This window comes from Cyanistes caeruleus, chromosome Z (genome assembly GCF_971803275.1).
Source record: "Cyanistes caeruleus chromosome Z, bCyaCae1.hap1.1, whole genome shotgun sequence".
In the NCBI taxonomy this organism is placed as follows: domain Eukaryota; kingdom Metazoa; phylum Chordata; class Aves; order Passeriformes; family Paridae; genus Cyanistes; species Cyanistes caeruleus.
Genome location: NC_141732.1, coordinates 29942561 through 29969795, shown reverse-complemented (window position 1 = coordinate 29969795; position 27235 = coordinate 29942561). Strand labels below are relative to the sequence as shown.

The 27235-nt window shown below is 37.9% G+C and overlaps 1 protein-coding gene across 50 annotated transcripts in view; it reads left to right on the top strand.

The window, feature by feature from the left end:
• The window catches only part of ELAVL2 (ELAV like RNA binding protein 2), an 88082-nt gene that overhangs the window by 55708 nt on the left and 5139 nt on the right, over positions 1–27235 (top strand). For all 50 annotated transcript variants that reach the window (XM_086869746.1, XM_086869739.1, XM_086869730.1 and 47 more), the window contains 3 exons: positions 9242–9345; positions 20861–21014; positions 23545–23770. In XM_086869746.1, the coding sequence (XP_086725872.1) occupies positions 9242–9345; positions 20861–21014; positions 23545–23770 (484 nt within the window). The remainder of the gene's footprint in view (positions 1–9241; positions 9346–20860; positions 21015–23544; positions 23771–27235) is intronic.

The following is a 27235-nucleotide window of genomic DNA, read 5'->3' as shown; positions in this document are numbered from 1 at the left end:
AAAAGGGTTGGATGCTTCTTACTTCTATATCTGAAACTCTGTTAAACTTTCCATGCTTCTGAAGTTGGGCTGGAGTCTATTAGAATTGTCTTTTCTATGGCCATGCTGGCTTGCTTTCAGAACAGCGTTGACTACTACTTGCGGCTTTTCGGTTGATCTTTACATAATCCTGTTGGTTTTCTGTAGTGCCGCTTTTGCTTTGGTGTACTGGTCATGGAACAGATCTTCACCCTTAAAATTTTAGGGGACTTGGAAAAATTGAGTCCATGAGAAGAATTTTAATGGGAGCTTTATACATGGTCTTTGTATGTTGTCGTGGATGTTTCTTTTAACAGCATTCTTCCACCAGTGCATGCAGCCTTTGGAGTGATGAAAGGCAGAATAAAACCTGTAATGCCAAGTTTCTGTGAATTTGACTTGGTCCTGATTACAAAAATATGAAGCTGGCTTGTTCTTGCAGTAGTTTAGTGGATTTTTGCCAGTTAACTTCATACACAGAGGCAGAAGTTTGTGGCTTTAAGCACAGTTTGGATTATTGAAAACAGTGCTTGTAAAATGACCATTTACATGGCTGGAAGCAGAAAATACATTACTGTTCACTAGAAAATGGACTATTCTCTTCCAGTCAAGGTCTGGGTGGCAGTTTTTGGAGGAGTTAAGAGTTGCCTTACTGAAGGCAGCATATGTAGCTGAAATTAAATTATCAAAAGAAATAAGATCCTCAATCTTCTGGAATTCCTGTAAGTTCTCTTTCTGTAGACTTGTAGACAATAAATCCCAGTTTTTAGACTCAGAGTTGTGTTCTTCACTGTAATAATGATGCAAATAGTATGTCCCATTTGTTTTTTTTTCAATATAGGTTTTTTTACCATTTCTTCTGTGATATTGATGTTCTTACCAGTTATATTCCTGTAGCTTAGTCTTTTGCAATAAGATCTATTTTGCAGAAGCTGAAAGAGCCTGGTATGTCTGAAGTGATTGTATGGTGACTATTGTAGAAAAATCCCATTTTTTAACTGTATGCTCATTGATAATTTTTGATTTTTCTGTGGAAATGTATGAATGTGTTATTTGCTGTTCAGATTCTGAATTTTCCAGAGTATGATTGGTTAGTCTCTGCTTAGTTTGTGTATTAGACCATGAAAATTGTTTTATACCTTAGTGGTGTGTATTAATTTTAAGATGTATTATTAATGAGGTTGTAAATGTTTTGGGGTTTTTTGTTGGTTTTTTCTCATTCTTTTTTATATGCCTATTGGGATGGTCATTTATGACAGTTTTGGATTTTCTCTTCCAAAATTTAGCATTAACAGGATTCAATTAGTGGGGCTGCTTTGGTTACCTTACTTCTACCTGTTAGTGAGAAACTTAGAAACAACAGCTCTTCTTTCTCTTTAAAATGAACCAGTACATTTCATAAAACTCACTCAGTCTTACTTGATCAGTATATTCTGAAAAGGTTTTGAGAGCTCAGCTGATTCTAGAATTTGTCTTGACTCAGTTTTTTTGTGGAAAAAATTATTACCTGATACTCTTAATTATTTATTTTGTTTGACCTTCAGACTTTACAGGAGTGTTTTACTATTCCAGACAAGATGCAGGATTATCTGGTTACTCTGGTAATGTAATCAGCAGTTGCTTCCAGAAGTTAGCTTGCTCAACCCTTTGACTGGGTATTCAATAGCTCTGATGGGAAACAGCAGCCAAGGACTCCCTCGTGTGGTGGGTATCCCAGACTTCCAAAAGAATTGTGCTACATTGTCAAAAAGCTGTCCTGGTTCATGCCAGTAGAAAGTGTGCATTGAAATGATGCAGTTGGTTGGCTGTGGGAAGAAATGCAGCAATGCAGGCTCTTCCAGTGCTGAAGCTGCTTTCCTTTCAGCACCTGCTAGTTATCTGGTAGTCATACCATTGTATACTGCAGTGGGTAGTGTTGGGGGGAAAAGAAGGTACCAGCTGTATGCTTAAGCAAAGTAGTTCTACAGCACTGTCTCTAGATTCTGCTGGGGAAGACAGGCTTCTCAGATATGCATATTATCTTCAGCAGCACCTATTTAGAGAGGGAAATCATGGGAACACAGGTTTAGATAGCTGGACAGCAGGAGTCATCAGGACCATAGGCCAGAAATGTCCAGGGGCAAACCTTTTGAAATTTCTGCCCAAAAACCATTGAGAGAAGACCTAGTGGAATACCAAGATGCTTTAATCAGTCATTAAATAAAACTACAATATTAACAGCTGCTCTCTAGTCATGGTGTCAGGCAGAAAGTAATACCCATTCTTTGCAGGACCTATAAAATGTTGCAGGACTACCAAAAAGGCAGCATTTTAGTTCACTGGGCATTTGTGAGGGACTCCACCTCTCTTGAAAGGCCTTATTTAACTACCATTATGTAAAAAATTGTATTAATCTACCTTTCAAGTCTTCCTTTTAATGTATAGCGCATAGTTATTGCACACTTTTATGCAAAATGAACAGTTCAGATAACTGAACTTTTAGAAACATAAAATAGTTTGTTTTGGAAGGGAACTTGAAAAATCATCTAGTTCTAATCCTCCTTCCTTAGACAGGGATATTTTCCCCTAGAACAGGTTATTCAAAGCCCCATCCAGACTGACCTTGAACTTCTCTAGGGATGGGGCATCCACAGTTTCTCTGGGCAACCTGTTCTGGTGTCTCACCATACAAAGAAAGCATTTCTTTCCTGTACCTGATCTAAATCTTGCCTCTTCCAGTTTAAAGCCATTCCCCCTTCTCCTATCACTATGTTTGCTTGTAAAATGTCACTTTCCAGCTCTCTTTTAGGCTCCTTTTAGGTACTGCAAGGTGCTGTGCAATTTCTCCAGAGCCTTCTCTAGGCAGAATAAACACAGTTTTTTTAGCCTGTCCTCACAGGAGAGGTGCTGCAGAATCCCCTCCCTCCCTCCCTCCCCTGCTGCCCACGCTGCTTTGGATGCAGCCCAGGACACGTTTGGCTCTCTGGGCTGGGAGTGCCCATGGCTGGGTCATGTCCAGCCTCTCATCCCCCAAGTCCTCTTTGGCAGGGCTGTACTTAGTCTACTTTCTGCCCATCCTTTATTTGTCCTTGGGATTGCCCCAACCCAGGTTCAGGACCTTACACTTGGCCTGGTTGAATTTCATGAGATTCTCACAGAGGTGCACACCTTTCAAGCTGTTTAGGTCCCTCTAGATAGCATCCCTTCCCTCAAGAGTATTGATGGTACCATGCAGCTCAGTGTTGTCAGCAGACTTGATGAGGAGGGTGAGCGTGATCCTGCTGTCCATGTTGGACAGAGTGAAACAGGGCCAGTCCCAATACTGACCCCATATGAACACTACTTGCTGCTTGTCCTTGATGTCCACTTGGACATTGAGACACTGACAGCAACACTTTGAGGGAACATCAATTCCTTAGGGACCAATGAATCCATGTTTCTCCAACTTACAGACCAAGAGCATTGTGTGGGACAGAATCAAATGCTTTGCACAGCTGTGGGTAGGTGATATCAGTCACTCTTCCCTCATCCACCAACACTTCAACTCTATTGTAGAAAGCCACCAAATTTGTCTGGCACAATTTGCTGACTGTTGTCACCCCCTCTGTTTTCTTTGTCTTACCATTATTGGAAGATCTGCTTCATGATCTCACACTCTGAGATGAGACTGATGAGCCAATAGTAACCCCACTATTTATTTCCTTATTTGAAAATGAAAGTTAGGTTTCCACTTTTCCATTTAGTGGGAACTTCATCGTGCCACAGCTTCTCAAATACAATGGATAGTGGTTTAGCCATTTCCTCTGCCCATTCCCTTAGTAGCCCATAGATGTATCTGACCAGCTCTTAAGGACTAGTGCACCTTCAGGTTCCTTAGATGGTTTTGAACCTGATGGTTTTGTACAGAAGGTAGTTCTTCATTGTCCCAGTCCCTTCTTTGCCCTCTGTGACTTGGGCAGTGTGGCTGGAGCCACTGTTTCTGGTAAAGGCTGAGTAAGGAAAAGTTGTTCAGTATCCCTCTGTATTCCCTATATCCTGATAACCAGGTTGTCTTCCTATTCCAGAGAGGGCCCACATTTTCCCTAACCTTTTATTTCACCAGCTTTCTATGTAGATGCCTTTCTTGTTTGCCTTAACATCCCTGGCCAGATTTAATTATTTAGCTTTCAGAGGGGGTTCTATCCTGCTTTAAGGAATGTTGTTGATACCTTTAAAAGCAAAATGTTAAAAATGGATGTGTCACCTCTATTACATCTACTTTACACAACCTCTTTTCTCTTTGGATAGCATCTATTTTGTTCTGAATATTGGACAGCAGAGGCTTTTCTTTGGGCTTTTACAGCTGTGTGCATTATTTATAGCTTATAGGAAGCAGTTATGAAACAACTTGGGTAGGATACAACTAGTTTATTTGTGGTTCTTCTGTAGGTATTGTGAATTAGCTTGTGCATTTTTGAAGCAAAAAAAAAGTCATCTTTCAAGGGATAATAGTGAATGCAGGAGCACTGTGACCATAGATAGCTGTGACTTCCTACCTACTTGAGCTTGAAACTTCTTTGATCTTTTGGTGATTGGTACCTATGAAGTCTGTCTGCTCTCCTTTCCTAAATACTGAATCAGTGTGTTCATTACTTGTTTTCTAATGGTAAATTACTTCATTTATGCTTTTCTTGTGTACACTTGGATGTCAAATCAGTCTCTCGAGCAGTCTGATTATACTGATTAGAATTAAATTGTTTGAAATAACTTTTTGTTCTTCTCATCTCAAAATCCATTCCATGTATTGACTGTAGTGCTAAAAAGCAACTTGGCATTATCTAATTAATTAATGCTTAATTTGCATCATCATACATGTTGATCAAGTCATATTTACAAAGCTCAAAAACATGAAATTAAAATGGAACAGTTTCCCCTATTAATAACTGAATAGCAAAGTGCTTTCTTGCACTTTTTCATGTTCAGGCCACAGAGGCTGGATATTTGTCAGTCACTAATGGATATAGCGTGTCTAGGTTCAAAGAGATGCCTAACTGAAAGTTCTTTTGCTACTTCTTCTTGAATTTGACTTTGTTACAAGTGTCCGTTAGATAAAACATAAAATGAAATTGATAATTGTGAATTTCCAATGTGAGCTTTCAAATCATAACTTTCATTCTAACTTCTTTGCTCTCTTACAGGCTTGTTAGATGCACTGCTTCTACTATGTGGCTTTTGGTTTTTCAGACTTACTGGAAGAAAAATTCAAGTCAGATTGCTTTTCCCCATTTATTTCCTCATTTCTTCCAGATCATGTTATCATTTTTACTTTTCCTAATTCAGTGACTTTTATCAGTCATTTAACTAAATGTTGGGATTTTTCTACTCTATGTTCTCTTAATATTCATAGTGTTGAAAGTGTAAAATCTAGTAGGAGGTTTACAGAAACATCTTTAAACAGGTTAGTGAAGTAGCTACAAGAACTATCCAGGAGTGTAAGCTCACTTGATAGTTGAACAAGAAACTCTTGACATTCCTTTATTTAGGATAATCTGAATTTAATAGTACATGTTCATCTGACTTTGGAGATTAAGAGCTGATGACACAGGTAGTATCTTGTCTGTGTTAAGGCTGAGTAGGCCTTAATTTTGAAGATCCTCAAAAAAGCAAAACTGGTTATTCAAAATACCTAAACACATAGTATCAGGCAGAGCACCAGGACAGTTAACTTGGAGAGGTGTAAGAGTTTTATCAGATGGTGTCATTAATCATAAATCAGAAACACAAAGTCAAAGCAAGAGCCTACTGGAGCTGACCCTGTCTTAGCAGGAGACTAAAAAGCTTTTTGATACACATTTAACTCTGGGGACTGTTTAACTTGCAGATAGCTATAGATTTACCTTCTTTCTTCTGTCACCTTTTAGCAGACTGAGACACATAATCTATTTTTGAGCCTGTTACTACACTGAGAGACAAATATGTGTTCTGCAGGACGTGGCTGTCCTGGCAAATGGACTTGAGTGTGGAAGAAGCACAGATGGAAGAGTCCAGTTCAGTCCTTATCTTCAGACAATACAACTAGTCTCTACATTCATTAACAATGTAGTTCCTCTTAAATATCCTAGCTGGCAGCTGATTTGGTTTACATCTCGCTTCTCCTTATTTTGTCTTGAAAGCAAATATTCAGACATTGAGGAATGAGGAAAAACTGCACAGGAGGACTGGTTTGAGTTGCCATGGCCAGTTGCCTCTAATTTTGACTAAAATTTGCGCACAGTACATGGTGGTCTCTCTGTCTGAAGCCCACAGTAAACTGACACTTCTCTTTAGCTTGTACAGCTGTAGTGGTACTTGAAGTTTGGACTGAAATTCTTTTCACCTAGAATTTACAAATTCATTTCTTCCTTGTAACCCACTTTGTACTTTCCCATCTCCTGTCAGACATAGCTCAGAACGAGAATCTGATGGGGTGTTTGGAATAACTGCTTCTACTATGTTTTATTAATGCTTGTCTGAATTTTCTGCAACTCGGCCATCTATGAACTGACAAACCCCTTAACAAGTGGTTAATATAAGCAGGAAGATGTGGTTCCTCAAACACTGATTACAGAAATCGGGTTTGATTTGAATTTACTTGCATTGCTTGTTCAAAGTCAACATTTGCCTTCCTTATTTTTTGTGAAGGTGATTTCTGACTCTCAATTATTGTTACAGTCTAATTGAACAACTAATCTTCAGGCATAATTTTAATGTCTAAGAAGTCTTGTCTTTTCTTAACCTTTCTAAATAAATAAATGAAGAAAATTTTTGTATTTTAGATGATGACCTAAGTAAAACAAAACTGAAGTAAATAGAATCTCATTCACAGATTCATCAAGGGTGAAAAGAACTTCTGGAGATAATGCAGATTTTCCTTCAGCAGGTTGCTCAGGACCATGTCCATTCAGACTCTTGAGTATCTCCAGAAATGGAGGCTTTACAACCCCTGTGATTGCCTGTTCCATATTTTGCCACTGTCATGGTGAAAGCTTTTCTTTAATTGTAAAGTCATAGAATAAAATTGCGTTAATTATTTCAAACTTGTTCTGAATAAATTATTGGGGTTTTTGGGGCCACCTTCCTAGGCTAGTGCCCTAATATTTATCAAGTTTAACTATTGGAGTGTCTCCAGAAGAATGGTCTTGAATTGAATCCTTTGTAACAGCTGTAAGCTCTTTATCTGTTGCAGTCTGGGTGTTCTTCATATGAAAAGCAGATCACATCGAGAGGGATAGGAGAAATAATTTCTTCCCATTTTTTCCTGTTGGATCTGGAATGAGTGAATGTTGTATTGGAAACATTCTGTAAGAAATAGCTTTCTCTTAGAGATTTTAACATCCTTTAAGGTTGTTTAAAAGGGCTTCTCAGGAGATGAATAACAAACACCTGAAATCAGCATTTCTCTATTAAGAGGAAGAGGTAACACTGAAATCAGTCATGCACAAAAAGAGAGATTCTTCTTTTTTGGAGATGCTGTTGGGAAGGGTTTCTGCAGACAGTGAGAGTGATGGAGGTGACAGGTATAGAAATTGCTCTACTGTAATCAAACTAATTAAAAAGACTTCTAGGATTAGAAACTTAGCAATATCTAGGTAGAGCTCTGAATGAATACAGAAATGCTTTGGGCTATTTCCATATGGAAACACGACAAACTGCTGAGGCTGAAGGCGTGAATATATTGGAGTCTAATCTCCTGCTCAGAGCAGGGTTCTCTAGAGATGCTCAGTCCCCTATCTTGTTGGGGTTTGGATTCTCTGTTAATGGATTCTCTGTTAATGTTAACCTGTTCATGGATCCATCTAGACAATTTAAGTTTGCCTGAGGTATTCTGAGGAGGACATGTGAGAGAATGGAAGTTGCTTTGGGGAGTGGGGTGGTGGTGTCCTCTGACCTTGGTGCCATGATGGGCATAATAGGTGCAAAACTGTAAATGCTGGTGATGATGGGCTAGTTAGTAAACCCTCTTAAGGTATTTAATTAAGTGCAAAATTTCCTCTTGTTTTTTTTGCCTTACATACTATTAAATGCATACTCTATAGATACTATACAAGAATTTGACACAGCATGGCTTCCATTATATCTTTATTGGACAATAAATGTATCATCTGTGCTTTATGCAATGTTGTTTAGCTTTTATATTGTTGTGTACCCAAGCTAATCATGCTAACTAGCATTTTGTGAATTAGATACGTCAAATGCTTCCCTATGGCTTGTTGACTGATTTCTTTTGTTGTTGTTTTGGTATCTTAAACCCCAAAAACCTCACACCATCAAACAAAACCACCTCAGAGTATGGGAGTATTTCTAGAAAAAGATGTGCTAATAAAGGATAGTATTCTTGTTCAGTGTAACTTTTCACTATGTTAACATTTTCCACCTATTTGCATTCTTACACACTAAAAGTACTTACAAAACAGGATGCTAGTTAGGGACAGTATATACTGTAGGTTTTGAAGTTGTCTAAAGATGACTATTGCTAAACTCAAGTTAAGTGCTTAGGTAAAATTAATGGTTAGAAAGGGGCTATTTTTCAGAGATAAAAACGAATTAATTTTAATAATTAAAAATGCTTGATGTCCATTTGTCATCTGAGTTTCCAGCACTAAAAGACCTGAAAATAATAGTGCAGAAATACTTTGGCTGATACTTAGTTCTTGATCAGATACTTTTACCTGTTCTCTTGAGTATTGAAACAGAACGAGCCTTTAAACTCGTTGTTACTGAAAGGCTATATGTAGTGTATCAATAACATGTATAGAATTTTTGGCTTCTAATTTTGCTCAAATTCTGACATTGAGTGACTTTCAAATGTATTTCATTTTCAAGCAGTAGTCCATAATTTTGCCACTACACTTTTTATGTTCAATAAAAAAGTTTGAGCAAGTAGTGGATTCCTGATGTCACTTCAAACTTGATACTTCTGCACATCCTCTTGTGTCTAACAGATCATAACACACTTCTGAACCTATTCTTCTTAGCAGTTTTTAAGTGTTTCATTAAACTGAACTCTTTTGTGTTGAACACAAAAACATAAGAAGCTACTTGAAATCTACCAGTGTTAGTGGGAAAATTAGATGTTGTGACCCTTTGCAGTTTTGTTCTTTGAAGTGCATACTGTTCTTCAGTCTATGCAATGTTTGCTCAGAGTGTCTGTAGGTTTTAAACAGTTATTCATTGTGTAGCACTGCAGATGTAAAAGTCTAACCATGTCTTTTGTCTTTTTAACCAGGACAGAGCTTGGGTTATGGTTTTGTGAACTACGTTGACCCCAAGGATGCTGAAAAAGCTATCAATACCCTGAATGGATTGAGACTTCAAACTAAGACTATAAAGGTATGTAGTGTTAAAATAATGAAAAGGAACTGAACTATTCTGACTCCCTGATTTGTTCTACCTTTACAAGTGTAACAAGCATTCAGCAAATGTCAGTAGAATAAACTGGGATTTCCTGTAGTAAATGGTTCTTTGTAGTCTGTTTATATTTAGAGTTAGATTAAGTATAGAAAGTATAGAAAATGGCATTTTCTTAACTCACTTAACACTTTAGGTATACAGTTGAATTGTTTAAATCAAGAAATTGTTACATACTTTAGTTGAAGAAATGCAATATTGCATATTGTTTGAACACGGTGTGCTTCTTCATTTTCTCTAGGATGCTATAACTGCCTTATTAGTCCTTCAGGTTTAATGTTGCTAGTTGTCTTGTCCCTCTTACAAATCCTTAGAATGAAATGCTGAAATAACTATTGGTTATCTGTGAATCACTCTATTTCTAGGGCTCTGGTCTTTGTCTCTAACGTTTGGTTTTCTGGTCTTTTTCTGTCATGTAACAACTTCTCACACACTTGTTTACTAAATTGGGTTTCTCAAATTTCTAGAAACAAATGTTGAGAGTTATTTTTCTTATCTCCTCTTTTAATCCAGTAACAGAAGACTGAAGATACTCATTTGAGCAACTGAGCTCTGAAATTCTGAGAGAGAGGATATTAAATAAAACTATTACAACCTTTGTAATACTATTAGACCTTTGAACATGTTTTACAGGTGTTGGTGCCTGAAGATAGGGTATGTTCCAGCTAGCCTGTTCTTCCTCATTAAACAGCAGGGTTTGCTAGATGATCTCTTGGATAGTGGCTGCCTTCTAACTAGGAGCATGTTTGAGACATGAAACAAAGTTCACCCCTAAAAGCATGTGCACTTAAAAACCAGTGCAGAGCCACTGAAAGACAGCTGAGACAAAAATAAGATAGCAGTAGTGTTTAGGCTGAAGTGTTTTACCTGTTCTGTATTTATATGATTTGATAAAGTGGATTACACTATTTGAAATTTAAATATTATTTTGTAACAATAAATGGTGACTTTTGGCACACAAGTGTGGATGAAAGACATGGACAGATGTGTTGCTGCTGAAAGCTCCCTGTTTGTTTCTGGCAGACTTCTTGCCCATAGTCATCTCTCATTTTCTACTCCAGGGGGAAATTGAGCAAAGTAATTTTGTACTCCAGGGCTTTTTTGAGCTGTCTTTTGCATGGTGGTAAAAAGGTTGTTTCTGTTCCAGTAATGCTGTTTTGCACGTAATTCCTTGGATTGAGCCAACATGACTTGTATGTCCAGGCTGGTAAACTGGAAGTTCTGTTGACTATATAGACAAAAAAAAGGAGGTGGTTATAGAAAATCAAACCAGGTCTCCCAAATCAAAATATTCTCTTCAGGATGGTTGTGGTAACTTACTTCATGCCAGCCATACATGAATTTTTAATCCTTCTTCACCTTGTAAGTGATTAATTTAATAAATTTTCACCTTTAGAAAAAAGGTGAAAACTGCGTAGACAGGTACGTGTTATGACAGTGATGCTTTTTCTTTCCTGCCTTCCCAGGATTAAAAAGTGGCATTGTAGGTTAGATACCAGACAAAGACCTTTGCAGTGAGACTAAAGCTTATGGTTTTGTTTCCAGGTGTTAGTATATTAGATATCTTTAGCTAAAGCAAAGCTACAACTCTGGAGTTGTCACAAGCCTCTTTGCCAAAATAAAAAAAATCTGTTTAATCAGAGAAAAGTATTTGTATCTTTTTCTAAATGCTGATTGTTAATGTTACAAGTAAATGCTGACAATAGCTGCCCCTAGTCAAGCCTATTGAACTTCAGCAGCACCTTTCAGTGATAGTGGGCATGACTTGAGTGCCAAAACTACTTTGCTCTCTTCTCCTTTATTTACTCTTCTTCCTTCTTGGACATTTTCAGGTCAAGTTTTTTGTGACTGGATTTTCTAAGATCACAGAATCATAGAATGTTAAGTGGTTGGAATGGACATTAAAGACCCAAGCTCACTGCATTTACCTGTGAATCAGTAGAAATGCCCAACCTACTGTGAAGCATTTTGTAGCTTACATGTTCCTCATATTGGCCAGGAGGCAACAGTGAGCAGACAGTCGATGTCTGAGATCTTTTCTGCCTCTGGAGGCAACATCTTGGGTGGAGGAAGTTTGCTATGAGGTCTCAGCCCCAGGGCCTTTGCAGAGATTGTTTCCTGTTTATTGACCACAGTGTTCCTATTTGTCCAGAGTTGGTAAGTCAATTACCAAAAAAACCAAAAAAAAAACCAGCAACAAAAACAAGCAAACAAAACCAAACCACCAAGAAAAAAAAACACCCTCCAAAAAATAAAGCAAACAAAAAACCCCAAAACAAAAGCCCAAACTGTCTGACAAACTCAGAATCTAACCCCTAACTTTCAGCTTCAAAAAGTGTGTGTAACTGAGATTTTTATTTGTACCTTCATAATTAAAAAAAGTTGAATAGGAATGTTAGTATATTTAGGATTCAAAAGAAAAAAAATTAGGTATTTGTTCTCTCTCTGCATTTTTGGGACTTCTGTAGGAATGCTTAGTACTTTACCAGACTGATGGTTCATTCCCATTTGTATATAAAACTGTAAGGAGCTTCACTGGTTCCAGTCGCAGCATGATGTATCCTCACATTGTGACTGAACTGAGTGTAATCCTGCTCAGAGGAAACTGACTGTCCTGAGCCTGATGTCTGATGCTCTGGACTGGGGCTGTGACAGATACCTCTGATCCACAGCTTCTATACTAGCCTGCTCATCATTGGATATTTTTCTCATCCCTAAGGGCATGCCACCTAGTGTTTTCTTGAAATAAAATACTTTGAAAAATGTGGATGTGCAAAATGCTGGCTTAAGGGCTGGGGTTTTTTTAATATTGATAGTATTACAAAATCCTATTACCTCTTCCCTTTTCTAAAAGAAGATCCTGTGGAATACTTTGTGGAATACTTTATTGAATTCTTCGCAGAGTATCTTAAGCAAGTAATAGCATCCTTAGTCTTGTCTAACCTAGTGTGGTGGTATTGCCTTCTGATTTAACTGAGTAGTAAAACATTAGGGTGGGAGTATACTCTGATAGTGAAAGCCACTTAGGGTGTGTTGGATATGTGAACCCCCCTCAGCTGGATGGTTTGCCTCTATTATATAGTACCCTTAGTGGCATAATTTGTGGTTTATTTGAAATGTAAACAGGCTTATGTGTACCACACATAGGCTGTGAAATTTGGGCTTCATTGAATTAGATCCTTAGTGTGAAAACAACTTACGTCTTATAAGAGGTAAAATATTTTCTGTGGCTTCTCTTTTGGACAGTGATGCTGCTGGCAATCTTTTTATCTCTGTTCTATTTAGGATGCAGTAAAAATGAGGATTTTTGTGCCTGGAATGATTTTCCTGCTTACTTGCTTGGTTGTCTGTGACTTTTTTGTTTGGTTGTCCTGGAAAGATCAGTTCTTCACAAATGTGGAAAACTCAGAGAAACAAATATGATATGAGAGTCACTGATTTACAACGTAGGGATAAGAAAATTGAGTGCATGTTTTTGTTGTCTTGGCTTTTGTTTGGGATAGAAGAAATGCTCCATGGCTTCCCCTCCCCTTGTTTTAGGGTTTTTTTATGAGAAAACTCCTAAAAAGCAAAAAGATACAAGTGAATTTATTTTGAGATTATCTGAGCAGGACTATCTTTCAATGTGAAGTAAAAGAGTTCTGCATTAACAAGAGTGTATTAAGATTCAGTGTCTAAAAAGGAGTGGGCAGACAAATGCCTGTCTTTGGACTAGTGAGAGCCATGCAGGATGGGGTGACTAGGAGGCAGCTTTTTATTTAGACTATGAGGGGTAGCAGGAAGGACACAGGACAATATTTTTGACTTTTCTTTGTGGATGCATCTTTGTCTTAATGATGGATGCAGTTCTTTGTGGATTGTAGCTGCCAAGGGGACACTGAAGACGACAGTAATGCTGTGCTTGTTCCTCCCTTCTCAGGGCATGAAGTGTCAGAGCATGCAGGACCTGGCAGCTCTCTTAATAGAGAATGCTGATGAGACATGTGTAGAGATGTCTGTAAATACATGTTGGAAAGTGGGGGGGGGGGGAAATAGTTTGTCCAGGCTAGAGGCCTTGGAGTTGTCTTTTCTTATAAGATAGCATTTATAAGATGTCTGTATTCTATTTAGCCTAGTGCTGCTTAAAAGTGAAATTTAATAAGGTTTTCCTTCTCTGAAGTTCTTTGGATTATTGAGATATTTATGTGGGTAATTACCACCTGGCAGGGGAATAGAAATCTAAGGAATATTTTGTCTAAAGCATTAAATCTGTAGGTTTTCTTCCCACTCCTTTAGAACTTTGCATGTAATAAAAATAAAAACAGGCTTAATGTGTAATATTCTGCCAACTTCCTGTTGGAATTAATTTGACAAATTCTTTGGCTACAAACACAAGATGTCCTATTTTGCCATCATCACCTAGTTGACTGCTCTACTGTAGACAGTTGTGTAATGAGAAGAGCTAGTTAAGACTTCAGTAGAAGTGTGAACACTAAGCATTCAGCTTTACAAATGCCAAAAAAAGTGCTGTATAGCAAGGGAAGACTTGAAAATGAGGGGTGTACTCCAAGTTCATTAGCATTCTTTGAATCATTGTCATTAAAACTTGGCATTAACACAGTGTGATTTCACTTGGTGTCTTGAACTATACTTAGATTTACAGTAAGATTCATTGTAAAGGTAGCTTTACATCTATCCTCTAACTTAACTGTTCAGTACCTGAACTCTTTAAGAAATTTTACCAGTGATAGTACTCTTGAAAACACTTCAAACACTTAATGGAAGTGTTTAAAAGGAAAATAACAAAATACTGAAAAAAAGATAGATGCTGGTTTGATTTGAGATCAGTGTAACAAATAAAAAAGATTGAGATTGCTCCTGACTTCACCATTGATACTTGAAGAGAAAAATTTTAGTAGTGTCCCTTTTTAGTAGTATTTTTTTGATTAACTGATATCTCAGCAATGAAGTACACAAAAATCGTGTGAAACTCTATTAAAATACCAGAGGTGAGTAAGCTGTGAAGGTGACCTAGATTTTTTTTCTTTTTTTTTTTAATCCCATTCATCTTTCCACTTGTGTAAAAGAACGTTGATCTAGTAATGAGCAAAAGGGAATCCAATGTGGAAGTTTCGTTTAAAGCTAGTGAGTTTTACTGGTCTTGTCAATCAGCAAAGGCTGAGGGAGTGGCTATGATGCCAGAGCACTTAGTGGTCTGGACTGGGTAATTTAAATACCTCAGGACTGTATTCTTAAGGTCAAATTGTGATGTTCTAGCAGAACTGAAATAGAAGAACAGTTTTTCTTGGAAGAAAGGTAAAGGTGTTTTTTTCTTTAAATTTTTGCAAGAGTTACATTAATTATAATTATGCAATCTTTTAGCTATGTTAGTAGTTGAACTTTTGAAAGCATTTTTATTTTAATATTACACACACACATCTTTTCACCCCCAGGTACAATTTGTTCTTCACTGAAGTTCAAATCTCCTCAAACTTCAAGTGTTACTTATCCAGCTTAAGCTGGCTGCTTGTTTTTCATGTGGCTGAATCATACTGTGAGGAGGATTCTGATCCTGGTGCATATTGCTGTTACTTTCTGTAGCCCACATCATGGCCAGGTGGTTGGTTATCCATTCACAGAGAGTATCAGACCAAGCCATAAAAGGTGCTGTCCTCATGTCCAGGAATCACAGTTTGTTTTCTGTTTGAGCCCCAAGTGCTATGTTTGTGTTGATGAGAGTGTCTTGCAAAGAGTCCATCCCTGTTCCTCTGAGGGACTCAGGACTCTGAGTCCTCTGAGGACTTCCTGGACTAGTGCAGCTGCACCCTAAGGCTGCTGAGCAGCTTTGCAGCCAGAGAGCTTCAGTGGTTCAGTAAGGACCTTCCTGAGTTGCGCAGGGGACTCCTGACACAGAAATGGAGATGTTAGAAGGGGCCAGCAGTCCTGTGTGGAATTGATGGAAGTCTGCAAACATTGCTCGAAAGCCAAGTCATATCCAAGCAAAAACAACCCAAAAAAAGTCTATAAAACCAACAAAAAGCTGTTTGTTACTACTAAGATTGATGATGCATCTTTGTATCCTACCCTCCCCATGATAGGAAGAGCCCTCTCTGAATGCTGTGGCTTTCTGCTTGGATTCAAAATGCTGTAAATGCCAGGCATAGAGATCTGTTATGGTCTGTTGTTATGAGGTTTTTTGTTTGTTTGGATTTTTGGGGGTTTTTTTGAGGGTTGTTGTTGTTTTGGGGTTTTTTGTTGGTGGTGGTTGAGGTTTTTTTAGTTCATTGTTTTAAATCCAATATCTGTTTTCTTTGTAAGAGAGTTTTTATTAATATTAAAGTCATTAATATAATGGTCATGCTTACTTTTGAAATTATGGCAGTCTTGAGACAAATAGACCTCTGTTAGTCTATCAGCTTTAACATTTTCTTGCCATATTAAATGTTGACTCTGCTGTCTTTCATCCATGCAATAAGAGTTTTTCCAGAAAGGTTGTAAGGTACTCCAGTAAACTGTAAGTTGCAATGGATGTGTTTTGTGCATTTCTAGATGTGCCTGTGGAGTAATGCAAGAGATGCTCAAGTGTTGTGCTTGCCAGAGTCTTTGTCAGTAGTAGAAGCTCCTTAGGTATAACCTGAGATGTACTCATTTCCTTCAGGGGAATAATTGAGTCGTGAGTTTTGAGATTCTATTCCTGTTTGTATTATTCACGTGGAGGGCTTAATATTATACTGTGTACTCCTGCCCTCCCAGAAAGGTAGCTGCCTTGTTTTATTCCTAGTGCATCTGAAACTCCTATGCTCTCATTGTTTGGACATGAGTGGGGATCATAATCATGAATGTGAAGGAAAGGTCTTTTGAGACTCTTAATAATGTGAAAAGTATGAAACAAAAAGTTTTGAGACTTGATCTTCTTTCATTTCATGTATTTTATTTGTACTTAAATTCTAAGTTAAGTATTTCTTATTTTTAGCCAAGATGGTGTTAGTTACAGATGGCAAGTTTTAAGGTGCTCTTCTGTATTGGTCCTTTTAAGGGCAAAACCACAGAACTGCTCTCTGTGATTGTAGTGCATAATTCCCATCTCATGTTTTATGTCGGGGAACTTGATTATTGTTTTTCTTTCATCAGACATTTGTGACCCTGATTTAAAACTGTTGCAGTATCTTGAGCACTTCTGGGAAAACCAGTGGCTTCTGTTTACCATCAGTGGCAGGATTCCCATCTAGTTCCTGTCTTAGCACATACATACACTTGCTTCTGTTCACAAAGTGGTGTTTTGGGTGTCAGTCACTTTCAACAGGCTTCTTAAAGCCTGTTTCTAGTCTTCCTTGGTGCTACATACAGCAGCATTTTATGAGGTCTTCCTCTTGGAGCAGTGTGCTGTCATTAATTGGCTATATCCTGAGGAAGATTTCTAGTTCTCATTCTCTGTGATCTATAAAGACTAGTCTGAGGTCTAAATTTGTGCAGTTGGTCCATTTGTGCTCTCAGCTGAGCAGCAGCAGTTGTGAATCCCATGACCCACCTTTAAGCCTGTGACTCCAGCATGGGTTGTAGCTGTCAGAGCATGGAACACTTTGAGGGGTGAACCAAAATAGTGAAACCTCTTCTGATGATAGTGCTGAAAGGCTATTGCTTCAGTGTCTGGTTTTTCAGTGCATCCCCTATCGTACATCAGGCTGTAAAAGCAGGACCTTTATGGGATATGGTTGTATTTATAAGCTTAATCTGAACTTGTAAGTGAAGCTGTGTTGAGCTTTTTTAGTTCCACACGGGCTTGGGTGTAAGTTACCTTTACAAAGGGAAGTCTGGATTTCCAGTTGGCTCCGTGCACAGAAATGTGTTACTGTGGGCTTCTACCATGAACTCAGCACAGCATGTACATATTCAACAAGGTAGTCTTGTGTACTGGGAAAAGTGGCACTGAAGTTTTGTTTAGGGTGGAGCAATATTTGAGAGGAGATAGGAAGTAAAGTTGATGAATACATGGCAATGTACTTGCCTGTTCTTAGGCAACAACCTGTCACTGGCTAGAGACAGCTAGGACCTCATCTCTGCGGTGTTCTGCAGCATCTTCTTACTAGAAATCAAATTAAGAAGAGTTCTTAAATCATAGTATCTCATACTAATTTAAGTGCAGGTTAAGAACACTTGGCTGGCACAATGGCCTCTGAGAACATAACTGTAAGAAAAATCAGTATGTCCTTGTTTTTATTGTTTTTCCCGAGGAGGCATACTTGTTCCTAATGTATTCCTTTTCTCAATATAAATCTGTCTGCTTTGTAGGTAGGTTTAACCCATTTTCATCTGGGCATACTGGATGGTAGTTCTTTTTGTTGGAGTTTTTTTCCCATAAAAACATACATTTTAAAATAACTGACACTACTCTTAAGGGCAAGCAGTGTTCTAAGCAAAAAGTTTGCACTTGACTTAGTGAATGTAAATATTTACTGAAAGACATTTTAGCATTTAAAGATTTAAAATTTGAAGACTTGGAAGAATACATTAAGTTGATGTGTTTGGGAAGAAATTATATTAAATGCTCAATTTCTTTGAGAGAATAAAAATACTTTGTTTCTACTAATGAGAAGGTAAAAGAGGTCGAAGCACAGTACTGAAGTGTCTGTAGGTAGTAGCAGATAGTAAGAAACTGAAATGCTCACTTGTAGGGGCTGTGGATCTTTATTATTTTTGGTAATTTCTATGTTTAACCTGCTAACTTTAACAGTTTTCACTTGAAAATTGTGAATCACTTCATCTTGATTTTAGGAAATTAAGTATTAAAGCAGTGAAAATACCTAGACTTAGTGGTGTAATGTTTGCATTTCTGGAAACAAGTGTATTTCCTATGAACTACAGTGGAAATTTTCAGTAAAACTGAATTTCAAATTGGTTTCTCCAGAGTAGTGCCTGTTAAGTGTTGTAAAGTGAGTGTCATCATTCAATATTTAAAACTGCAGGTTTTCAGGCTGTCTCTTGACTTGCCTTGTGTTCAGTGGTTTTGATACCACATAGCTGTAATGTTCACCTGTTGAATTAGCTGTGGAATTGAAATCTTGGCACAGAAAAGTTGTTTAAAGAGACTAAATACAGAACTATCAGCAAGTAATTACTGAAAGAGCAAACTGACAGGATATAGGTAGGGAGATAAGTGTGGAGTAGTTCTGCTTTAAATGTGTATCACAAGTGAAATGACTGGACCTTGACATCAAAAATGAAGAGGGATATGGTCCACATAGATCACACACTCTAGGCAAGGTTCTTTTCATAGGAATTAGTTATGCCAGTAATATTTTGTGGTGTCTTTGTTTTTCTCTAGAGGTGATGATTTAAATTACATCATACTTCTGAAGTTACATGTTTCTTTCAGATTTCTTGCCTGACCAGTAGTTCTGGTGCTTAGCAAGATAATTAAATGCAGCATTCAGATATTGATGATGAACAACTGATTTTTTAATATGTGTTATTACTGCCATTAATGTGCCCAAATTCAATGTGTTAGAGTAGTCACTTGAAGGTAATGACAGTGAAATTGGATTTATAAGAGTAGTGTATACTGGCTAGAGTATTGCTTCCATTTACTTGCATTCTTGAAATAACGTTCAATATAGGCCTTGGCTGCTATGTCAAACTATTTGAAATGTCTTTCACCAGTGAGGGCATGGGCAATACTGGACCAGCTGTCACCATGCAAGAACTCATACTCACCAGAGGAAAATGAGAAAGTTTTCCAGAAGCTGCTTTATATCTTGACAGATACCAGTTCTGTAGCATAAGGTAAACTTGCAGTAAGTTAGCAAATATTTTTTGCAGTTTTCTTCTCTTCTGATAGACTCTGTGTGAGTTTGTTTTTATATGTGGCAGCACGTGTCCTGCAGTGTGAATTTCCCCTTGAAAGACAGTGTCTGCTTGGGTTTGGTGATTCATGATTTTACTGGGACTAGTCCTGTTCCCCAGGCAGTCTTTTTCCATTCCTTAGCCTTGGGTCTCCTTAAAGTCCTGCCAAGTGAGGTGTGGAAATTTATTTCTTACAGAAGCTTAGGGCCAAATGGGCAAGTTGAGCAAGTTTGTTTATTCCTTAGCTGTTGTTTTATTCTTTCTGGTAGAAAAGGATAGCTGTCTTTGTTGCTTCTTTGGCTGAGTGCAGGCAAACTTTACTCTCTGATTTCCTGTAACTTTGAACGTAGGGCTTTAGCTCGTGCTGCTCTCATGTGGAAAGAGCAAGGCAGTGTGACATAGAAGGTTCCATGTTGGATACCTACAAGTTTTTGAGATCAGTCTTCCTCAACCAGCACAATGCATCAGTGTGGAACTTGAAGGACACAGCAGTGTTAAGGGTACTGCTTGTTTAATCTCCAGCAGTCTTGTGTCTGCTGATCTGCATGGAAATGAGACAGGAAGGATTTTAAAAGAATTAACAAAGAATTAAGGCAAAAAGACACAATGACAGAATCAAGCTCCAGTTGCCCAGTATTGGCTAACAGTGTGTGGAAGGGGAGGGTAGGAAAGGAGATAAATCTGACTACTTGAGGATCCTTTTTACTTTTACATAGGTGAAAAGCATAGATGAAGTATTCTGGCCTGTTTGATAAGCACAGATGTGCTTATCTGTCCTAATCAGTCTTGTAGTAAAACCACTTGTGCAAACATCAGTAGGAAGTAGTGAACATGTTGTTTTGTAGCATGTGTCTAAAGGTCAAAGAATCTACTCGATCATACTAAAATATTTTGACTGACACATCAAGGCAGCAGGTAAACTTTTGTCCAAAAGGATCCAAGAAGTTCACTGCTAAATGACATTTGTTTTTAAGGCCTCTTGGAGAAATTGATAAACTGCTGAACAGGCAAAATACAGATTGGACTCCTGCTTCTGCCATTCATTCTTAGGCTGTGAAAGTGATGTAGCAGAGTTCATCTTGATGTCATGAGTGATTGTGATTGTGTCATTTGGTAGCAAGTTCAACATGTACACAAGACAGAGCACTTGAAAAACACTTGGAAACCTCGAAGTGCTTCACACTGTCCTTCTATGCCTTTGGCCTAGTGACATATTAATTCCTTGTATGTTTTAGTGTTTTATAAGGAGAATTCATGGAACTTCTTAAATTTATCACTTTAATCTTAAGAACTGTTCTTCACCAAAGCTTGTTGGAATGTGTACTTTTTCTCATTTATTTGGAAGTACTTTTTATATATGAGTCCTTGTAGTCAGCTTCTCCTGTGTGGTCTAAGTTTGCATTCCTTCTGTGTTTTGGAAGCCAGCTTCCAGAAAAAAATCCCAAAACCAAAAAAAAAAAAAAAATAGGAAAAAACCCCACTGAATTAGCTTTGCAAAGTTAACTGTTCTGTCTGCTGTTGGAGGTGTTTTAATGTCCAAGAACAAGTAATACTGTCTTATTTCAGCTGGTTTAAAAGTGTTTGTTTTCTAGGGTTTTGGTTTTTTTTTTTTCCTAAGGTTTCTTATGCACGACCAAGTTCGGCTTCTATCAGAGATGCAAATTTGTATGTTAGTGGACTTCCAAAAACAATGACCCAGAAAGAACTGGAACAGCTCTTTTCCCAATATGGACGCATTATTACTTCTCGTATTCTGGTTGACCAAGTCACTGGTAAGTAGGCAGTTTTACATGGCCTTTCATGGACTCACAGTTCAAGAAATACTTCATCTTTCAGTACAGTTGTCTTGTCTCTATAATGTATAAAAGGTGTATGTAGGCCAGAAAGTGCATTTTTCTCCTGGAATTGTTCATAAATATGCATGGACAAAAATAGGTTCTGTAGTGCTGAGCCAGATTGGGTCATTTCCACCCTGAAGGTGCAGGTTTGAAGCTTGTTTGATGCCTTGTAATAAATTTATAGCTGCCATAATCTTCCTTTCCAAGCTGCTGCATGAAAATAGTCTCCCAGTGCCTGACAAAATGCTATTAAACTTGCTTTTTCTAAAAAGAAAATTTTGTGCAGAAATGCACAGCTGGTTCTCTGAGGCTAGGATTACAGGAGCCCCAGACCTGCTGTTGCTGTTCAGACTATTTTCTAGGTTAACTCATTAAATTTGTGCACATACAAACTTGGAGTTCCTCAGGAGCAGGTAAGTTCTGTGTTTATCCATGCCTTAAAGTACTAAGATGTAGCAAGTTATTTGCACTATTACAGTATGTGTGTGAATCAGGTAATGGTTGTCAGTGACACTTTATGGTTACTCTTCAGACTCAGACAGTAATGGTTGTGTTTTTTTGCTCTCTCAAATGGCTGATCTTGAGGAGCTTTATGGTTTTCTGAATCACCGGCTGTGAGGCCTCTGCCAGAAATAAGCAACTGAAAGAAAAGCCAGGTACATGTCAGGAGTATTGAGTGTACAAAGCAACATACAAAGAAGCAGGAGTCTCCAAGTTCTCCCTCTTCTGGAACACTAAGGGGAACAGATGGAGAAAGTAATTTACTTACCTAATTATTCCTTGAATAAGCTGGATGTGATTTTTTTTTTTTTTTTTTATAGTTGTACCTTTTCAAAGCTGCGTGTTCTGTTCAGTGGCAAACAGCTTTCAACTGTATAAGGTCATAAAGTTTTTTAATTGTCTTACTTTGGAAAGTTTGCACATGCCAGCATTTGAGCCTTGGCTGACCTTTAGAGGAACTTGTGTGTACTCCTTTGACTTCCACTAAGTTAAAAGAAATCTCAGTTGAGATTTATTATTGATTGTTAATTTCAGTATTACTATTAATATCATAACCAATAATTATGACATTATTGACACCTAATACTTAGAGAGTGTTTTAGTAGTTTGAGTTGAGAGTGTAGCGAGACCTGGAAAGGAAAGCTGAAAGCCAGATACTGACTTGTAGATGCAGTAGATTTGCTGGACAGATTCCTCGTCTTTGTGCAATAAATAGCTGTTCACTGTAGGTTCCTGTATATTCATGCACAGAAATAGATGTAATTTAATAAATGGATCATAAAGTAAATATAATTATAACTTTTAATATGCATGATAATTCTGTTCATATTCATGAATTCTGCTATTCGCAGTGTACTTTCTGTCATATAGATTGTTGTTAAGACTTAAGCCTTCTTGCCTCCTTTTTAGTAACTTGGAAGAGGTAGGCTCAGAATGGTATGAATAATAAGGTTGTGACACAAACTGACAGGTAAAAAATGCGAAGTTGAAGCTGTGACATTTGCCTCTTTAAAACTTTCTTATCGTCACTTTTATCGCTTAAATCACCATTGTTTATGAACAGAATACCTTTCTTATCACTGATGTCTTTCTCAATTGAGGACAAGTGTCTAACTCATCTGGTTATTCATGAACCAAAATGTAAAGGGGCTCTAAGGCACTAGAAATATTACAACAAAACATCGATCTAACTAATGTTGCCTATTAGTAGCTTTAAGGTTAATTCGTTCAAGTATCCACAGCTCAATGTGTTTGTTTAAGAGACATGGAATTTTTAATGTGTGATGTTCCTAGGACCTTCCATAAACACATTTGGATTCTTTTGCATGCTGCCTTTGGCTTTTCTATAGCAAGAAAGCTTTCCTTTAAAAGTAACGTATGGTGATTACACTAAAACCACATATTTTACTTCGAGGTAACCACTGACTGTTAAAACATGGCCATAATTCCCATTATTGCAGTACAGTATTTGCACATCATCATCCTCTCAGCATATTTGCTCCAAAGAGAGCTTCAGGGGATACTTCAGGAGAATAATTTTTTTTGCTTCTAGAGAGCAGAGAACTAAGCTATGTACAGAATTTCTGTGAATTTAGGTGCTGCGGAGTAGAATGTGCTGACCAGAGGTTACAGTGCAGCTGGTTTGGGTTCAGCTCCATCCAACAAAATTGCTTGGTTTCCAAATTCCACTTTGGCTCACTATATTTGTTTCCACTGTTTTCCCTCAAACTTCAAAGCTTTTTACACAAATGTGTCTTACATCAATTAAATTAAAAACTAAAATCAAAATTACAGTAGAAAATTTTCACTCTATGCAGAAGCTCAGGTCTGTTAAGCTCGAAGTTACCACGTATTCACAGCATTTGACCATCAGCATAGCAATTGGCCATACAAATAAAAAGTTAACATCTAGTATTCTGGAGTCTGTGAATTCATTGCTGTATGCTTTTTTCACCTTGTGCAGGGGTGTCACGGGGAGTGGGGTTTATCCGGTTTGACAAGCGAATTGAAGCAGAAGAAGCTATCAAGGGCTTGAACGGCCAGAAACCTCCAGGTGCCACAGAGCCCATCACTGTAAAGTTTGCTAACAATCCAAGCCAAAAAACCAATCAGGCCATTCTTTCCCAGCTGTACCATTCTCCAAACAGAAGGTATCCCGCCCCTCTAGCTCAGCAGGCTCAACGTTTTAGGTAAGTCAGATAATGTGCACAACTCTGCTGAAACTTGCATGTTCCCACAGGTCTGTTTGTTTGCCTCCACACTTGTGCTTTCCTGCTTAGCTGTGACTTCTGTGTGGGAAGGAAACACGTGAATGTTCAACTTGAGCTATTACACCACAGTACAGCTAAAACCAAAAATGCATGCCATCCTGCTGATAACATTTGAGTGTCTAATATGCATACTTAGTTAAACCAAGGTGGCATCTTTCTTGCACTCAGACGCTAAATTTTTCATTTTTTTCAAAGATTATTTTTCATTTCCTAGGTTATTCTTGATTAATGTGCAAGTTGATTCAGTTAATATTGATCTAGGAGATTTAGCTGTTTTTTCTTAGCCATGTGGCATGCTACAGCCAGCTTCCTCTTCATCTACCCCTGCATTTCTCTTCCACATTCTGGCTTTCAGGTTCTTTCCCTGCCTAGTTGTCGGTGTTCTCCATGCCATACTTTGTCTTTACTTGTTACAACCTTTCATGATAAAGATTGTTCACTTATTTCCTGCATGTGCTTTTTGGGGATTTGTGTTCCCATCATGTTGTAAACGATTGCTATATAGTTCCCTTTGCTATTTGTCTTGAAAATAACAGGTAGTGAGAACACTATTGCCTACATCCATGTGTACATTGGATTTTTTTTTGGTGTTAATGATTATTTCTATCCTCCCTCTGCCCCTGAACAATGTGACTGGATTGTGTAAAATAGTAATACACTCAAAGACTATTTCTGTTTTATTTTTTGAGAAACAAAACCAGTTGAAAGCTTGCTTCAAAGAGAAAATAACAGATTTCAAAAGCTCTGGATTGGCTAGGCTTGCTTATAACACAAATATTCAAGAGTTCATGGACTGCACTTCTTTCAGAATTTCTCATATTTTCTTTTCTTCAGCTTTTTGGCCTTACATGCTGCATCTTACATGTGTGAGGAGTAGCTGTTCTGTTGGAGAGGGGATAAACAATTTCATTTGCTTTTTGTGGCTCTTCTTACCATTTCTTAGGTAATAGAAGGGCTACTTTGCAACAGTGTTCTGAATATTGCATAGAAGTAGATTTGCCATTATTCCATAGAAAGAGTAGGGGCAGAAATTGCAGAATGGAGTTGAGTGCATTGTATGAAATCAGACCATGAGTTGTGTGACAACATTCAACATATGCTGGGAAGTCTTGGCCCACAGACTCCTTGAGTTCTTCTGACTGCCCATGTTCTAAGATACTGTTTTGTTCAGTTTCACTCAGATGTTGGCTGGGATAGCATTGGTATTTTACTGATACTCCAGGTATCATGATTTGTAAAAATTCTCCCAGCTTTCAGAGGTATTTTGGTTTTGCAGTGGGGTTTTCTGGGGTATTAATTTGTTTGTGGTGGAGGGGTTTGTGTGCATGTTCTGGCGTTTTTTTGGTTGGTTGTTTTTTTTCTTGGGGGGGTGGGGCTTGGTTCTTTTTTTATAAGACCTGTAGCTTTGCAGGTCTTAGGTAACTTTAGGTAACTTCAATAGACTACCCTTGTCCTGCAACTTTAGGCTTTGTATCTTAAATTTTGAGTGGTGAAGATGCATTTTTCTTTAAATGTAATTGTATTTTTATGAATGTCCATTTACATTTCACTGGGAAGTTGTTGGTTTTTTTCTGAGATACATAAGTGTAAAGTATAAGCATAAAGTTATGCTTAAAAGCACCATAAGATTTCCCCCACATACAAGTTTAATGGTAAAAATCATCGAGTAATACCAAGTCTGTAGTAAATAGGCAAGTAAAATCACTCTCACTTTCATTGATAGGGAATGAAGAAAATGTTTAAATTATTGGTCAAAAGGTAAACCGAGGTTGCAGACAGATTTTTACTTTTTTTTGTCAAGGCCTTCAGGTTAATATTTCATCACTAAAAGACAGTCTTACCAAATTTGAAATCTTTACACTGTAAAGAGAAATCATTTTTTCTTGTCTTTTAGGTTTTCTTCCTTGCAGTGTTTCATCATCCCAGATCTGATATTGACTGATATTGAAGTAGCACCAGTGCTTCAGATCTTTAATATGTTACACATGCAAGAAGTCTTAGTTGTTGACATTTCAGACAGGCTTACCTGATGCAGTTGCCCCATCTCTGCTAATAGCTGACAGAAGCCTAAAAACAGCTTAAACTCTAATAATGAAAGCAACGGGATAAAAACAATGCTTCCTTTTACTCTTATTAAGAGAAAACTTGAGCTGGACTTTCGAAAGCAGCTCTATTATAATTGCTGCTGTTTCTATAAGATGTATTACTTAAAGCATCTTTAAAAATTTTCCAGTGCAAGTCCCTGAGAATCTTTCCAGAGTATTTTCAAGTCTTCAGGGTAACTGATGAAAAATCATACGAGTGATATACCATTACTGTATTAAGTCCTCATTTGACTATCCTTGTAACAAGGACCTATAAGTGGTGGTGTTTCTAGAACTATTCACCTTTCTCTCCACCCTTGATGTCAATGACAGTAGACCTCAGTCATCCATACTGTCTACTGATAGTAGTCAAGTATTTTTTAATTTCCTTTTTTCTGCCCTTTTAGGGGTTCGGTAGTTTCTGGTCAGTGTATTCTGCAAATGCAGCTCACTGCAGAATCAGTGCTTTCTAGAAAATAAAATCAAGTGTAGGTTTTTTTACCTAAGCTCATATTTTATTGAGTCTTGAAAAGGATCTATAATAAGACTTCCTTTTCATGTATCTGGGATTTGCCAGAAAGAACAAGAGCTTCTTCAGGGTAAACATTTTTTTTGAAAGAAGCAGTTTAAGGGATTCCAGGAGTAAGAGCAATAGGAGTGGTATGCACTGCATATTTTGGATATCGGATAGGTAATTTCAAGGGGTTTAGAGCAGTGGTATCATTCTATAATTGGGGGAAGGAGAGTCAAGAAGCACATCTTGAAAATACACATCTTGAGAAATCTTGAAAATAATACATGCATATATGTTTGTGTGTATATATATTCTAGAAATACTTCATCCTGGAAAATCATAGTGTCATAGAATATCCTGGGTTGGAAGGCACCCACAAGGATCATCAAGTCCAGTTCCTGACCCTGCACAGGACAGTCCCCAGAAGTTACACTATGTGCCTGAGAGCATTGGCTGAAGCAGTTCCTGACCCCTGGCAGGCTTGATGACATGACCGCTTCACTAGGAATGCTGTTCCAGTGCTGAGCCACCCTCTGCATGAAGAACCTTTTCCTGATAACCAACCTAAACCTCCACTGACACAGCTTCAGGTCATCTCCTCAAGTCCTGTCAGTGTCACCAGACAGAAGAGATCAATGCCTGCCCCTCCTCTTCCCCTCATGAGGAAACTGTAGAGTGTGAGGCCAGCCACCCGTCAGACTAAGCTAAACAAGCTGGGTGACCTCAACTGGTCCTTGTACAGCTTCCCCTCCAGACCCTTCACCATTTTCTTGGCCCTCCTTTGAA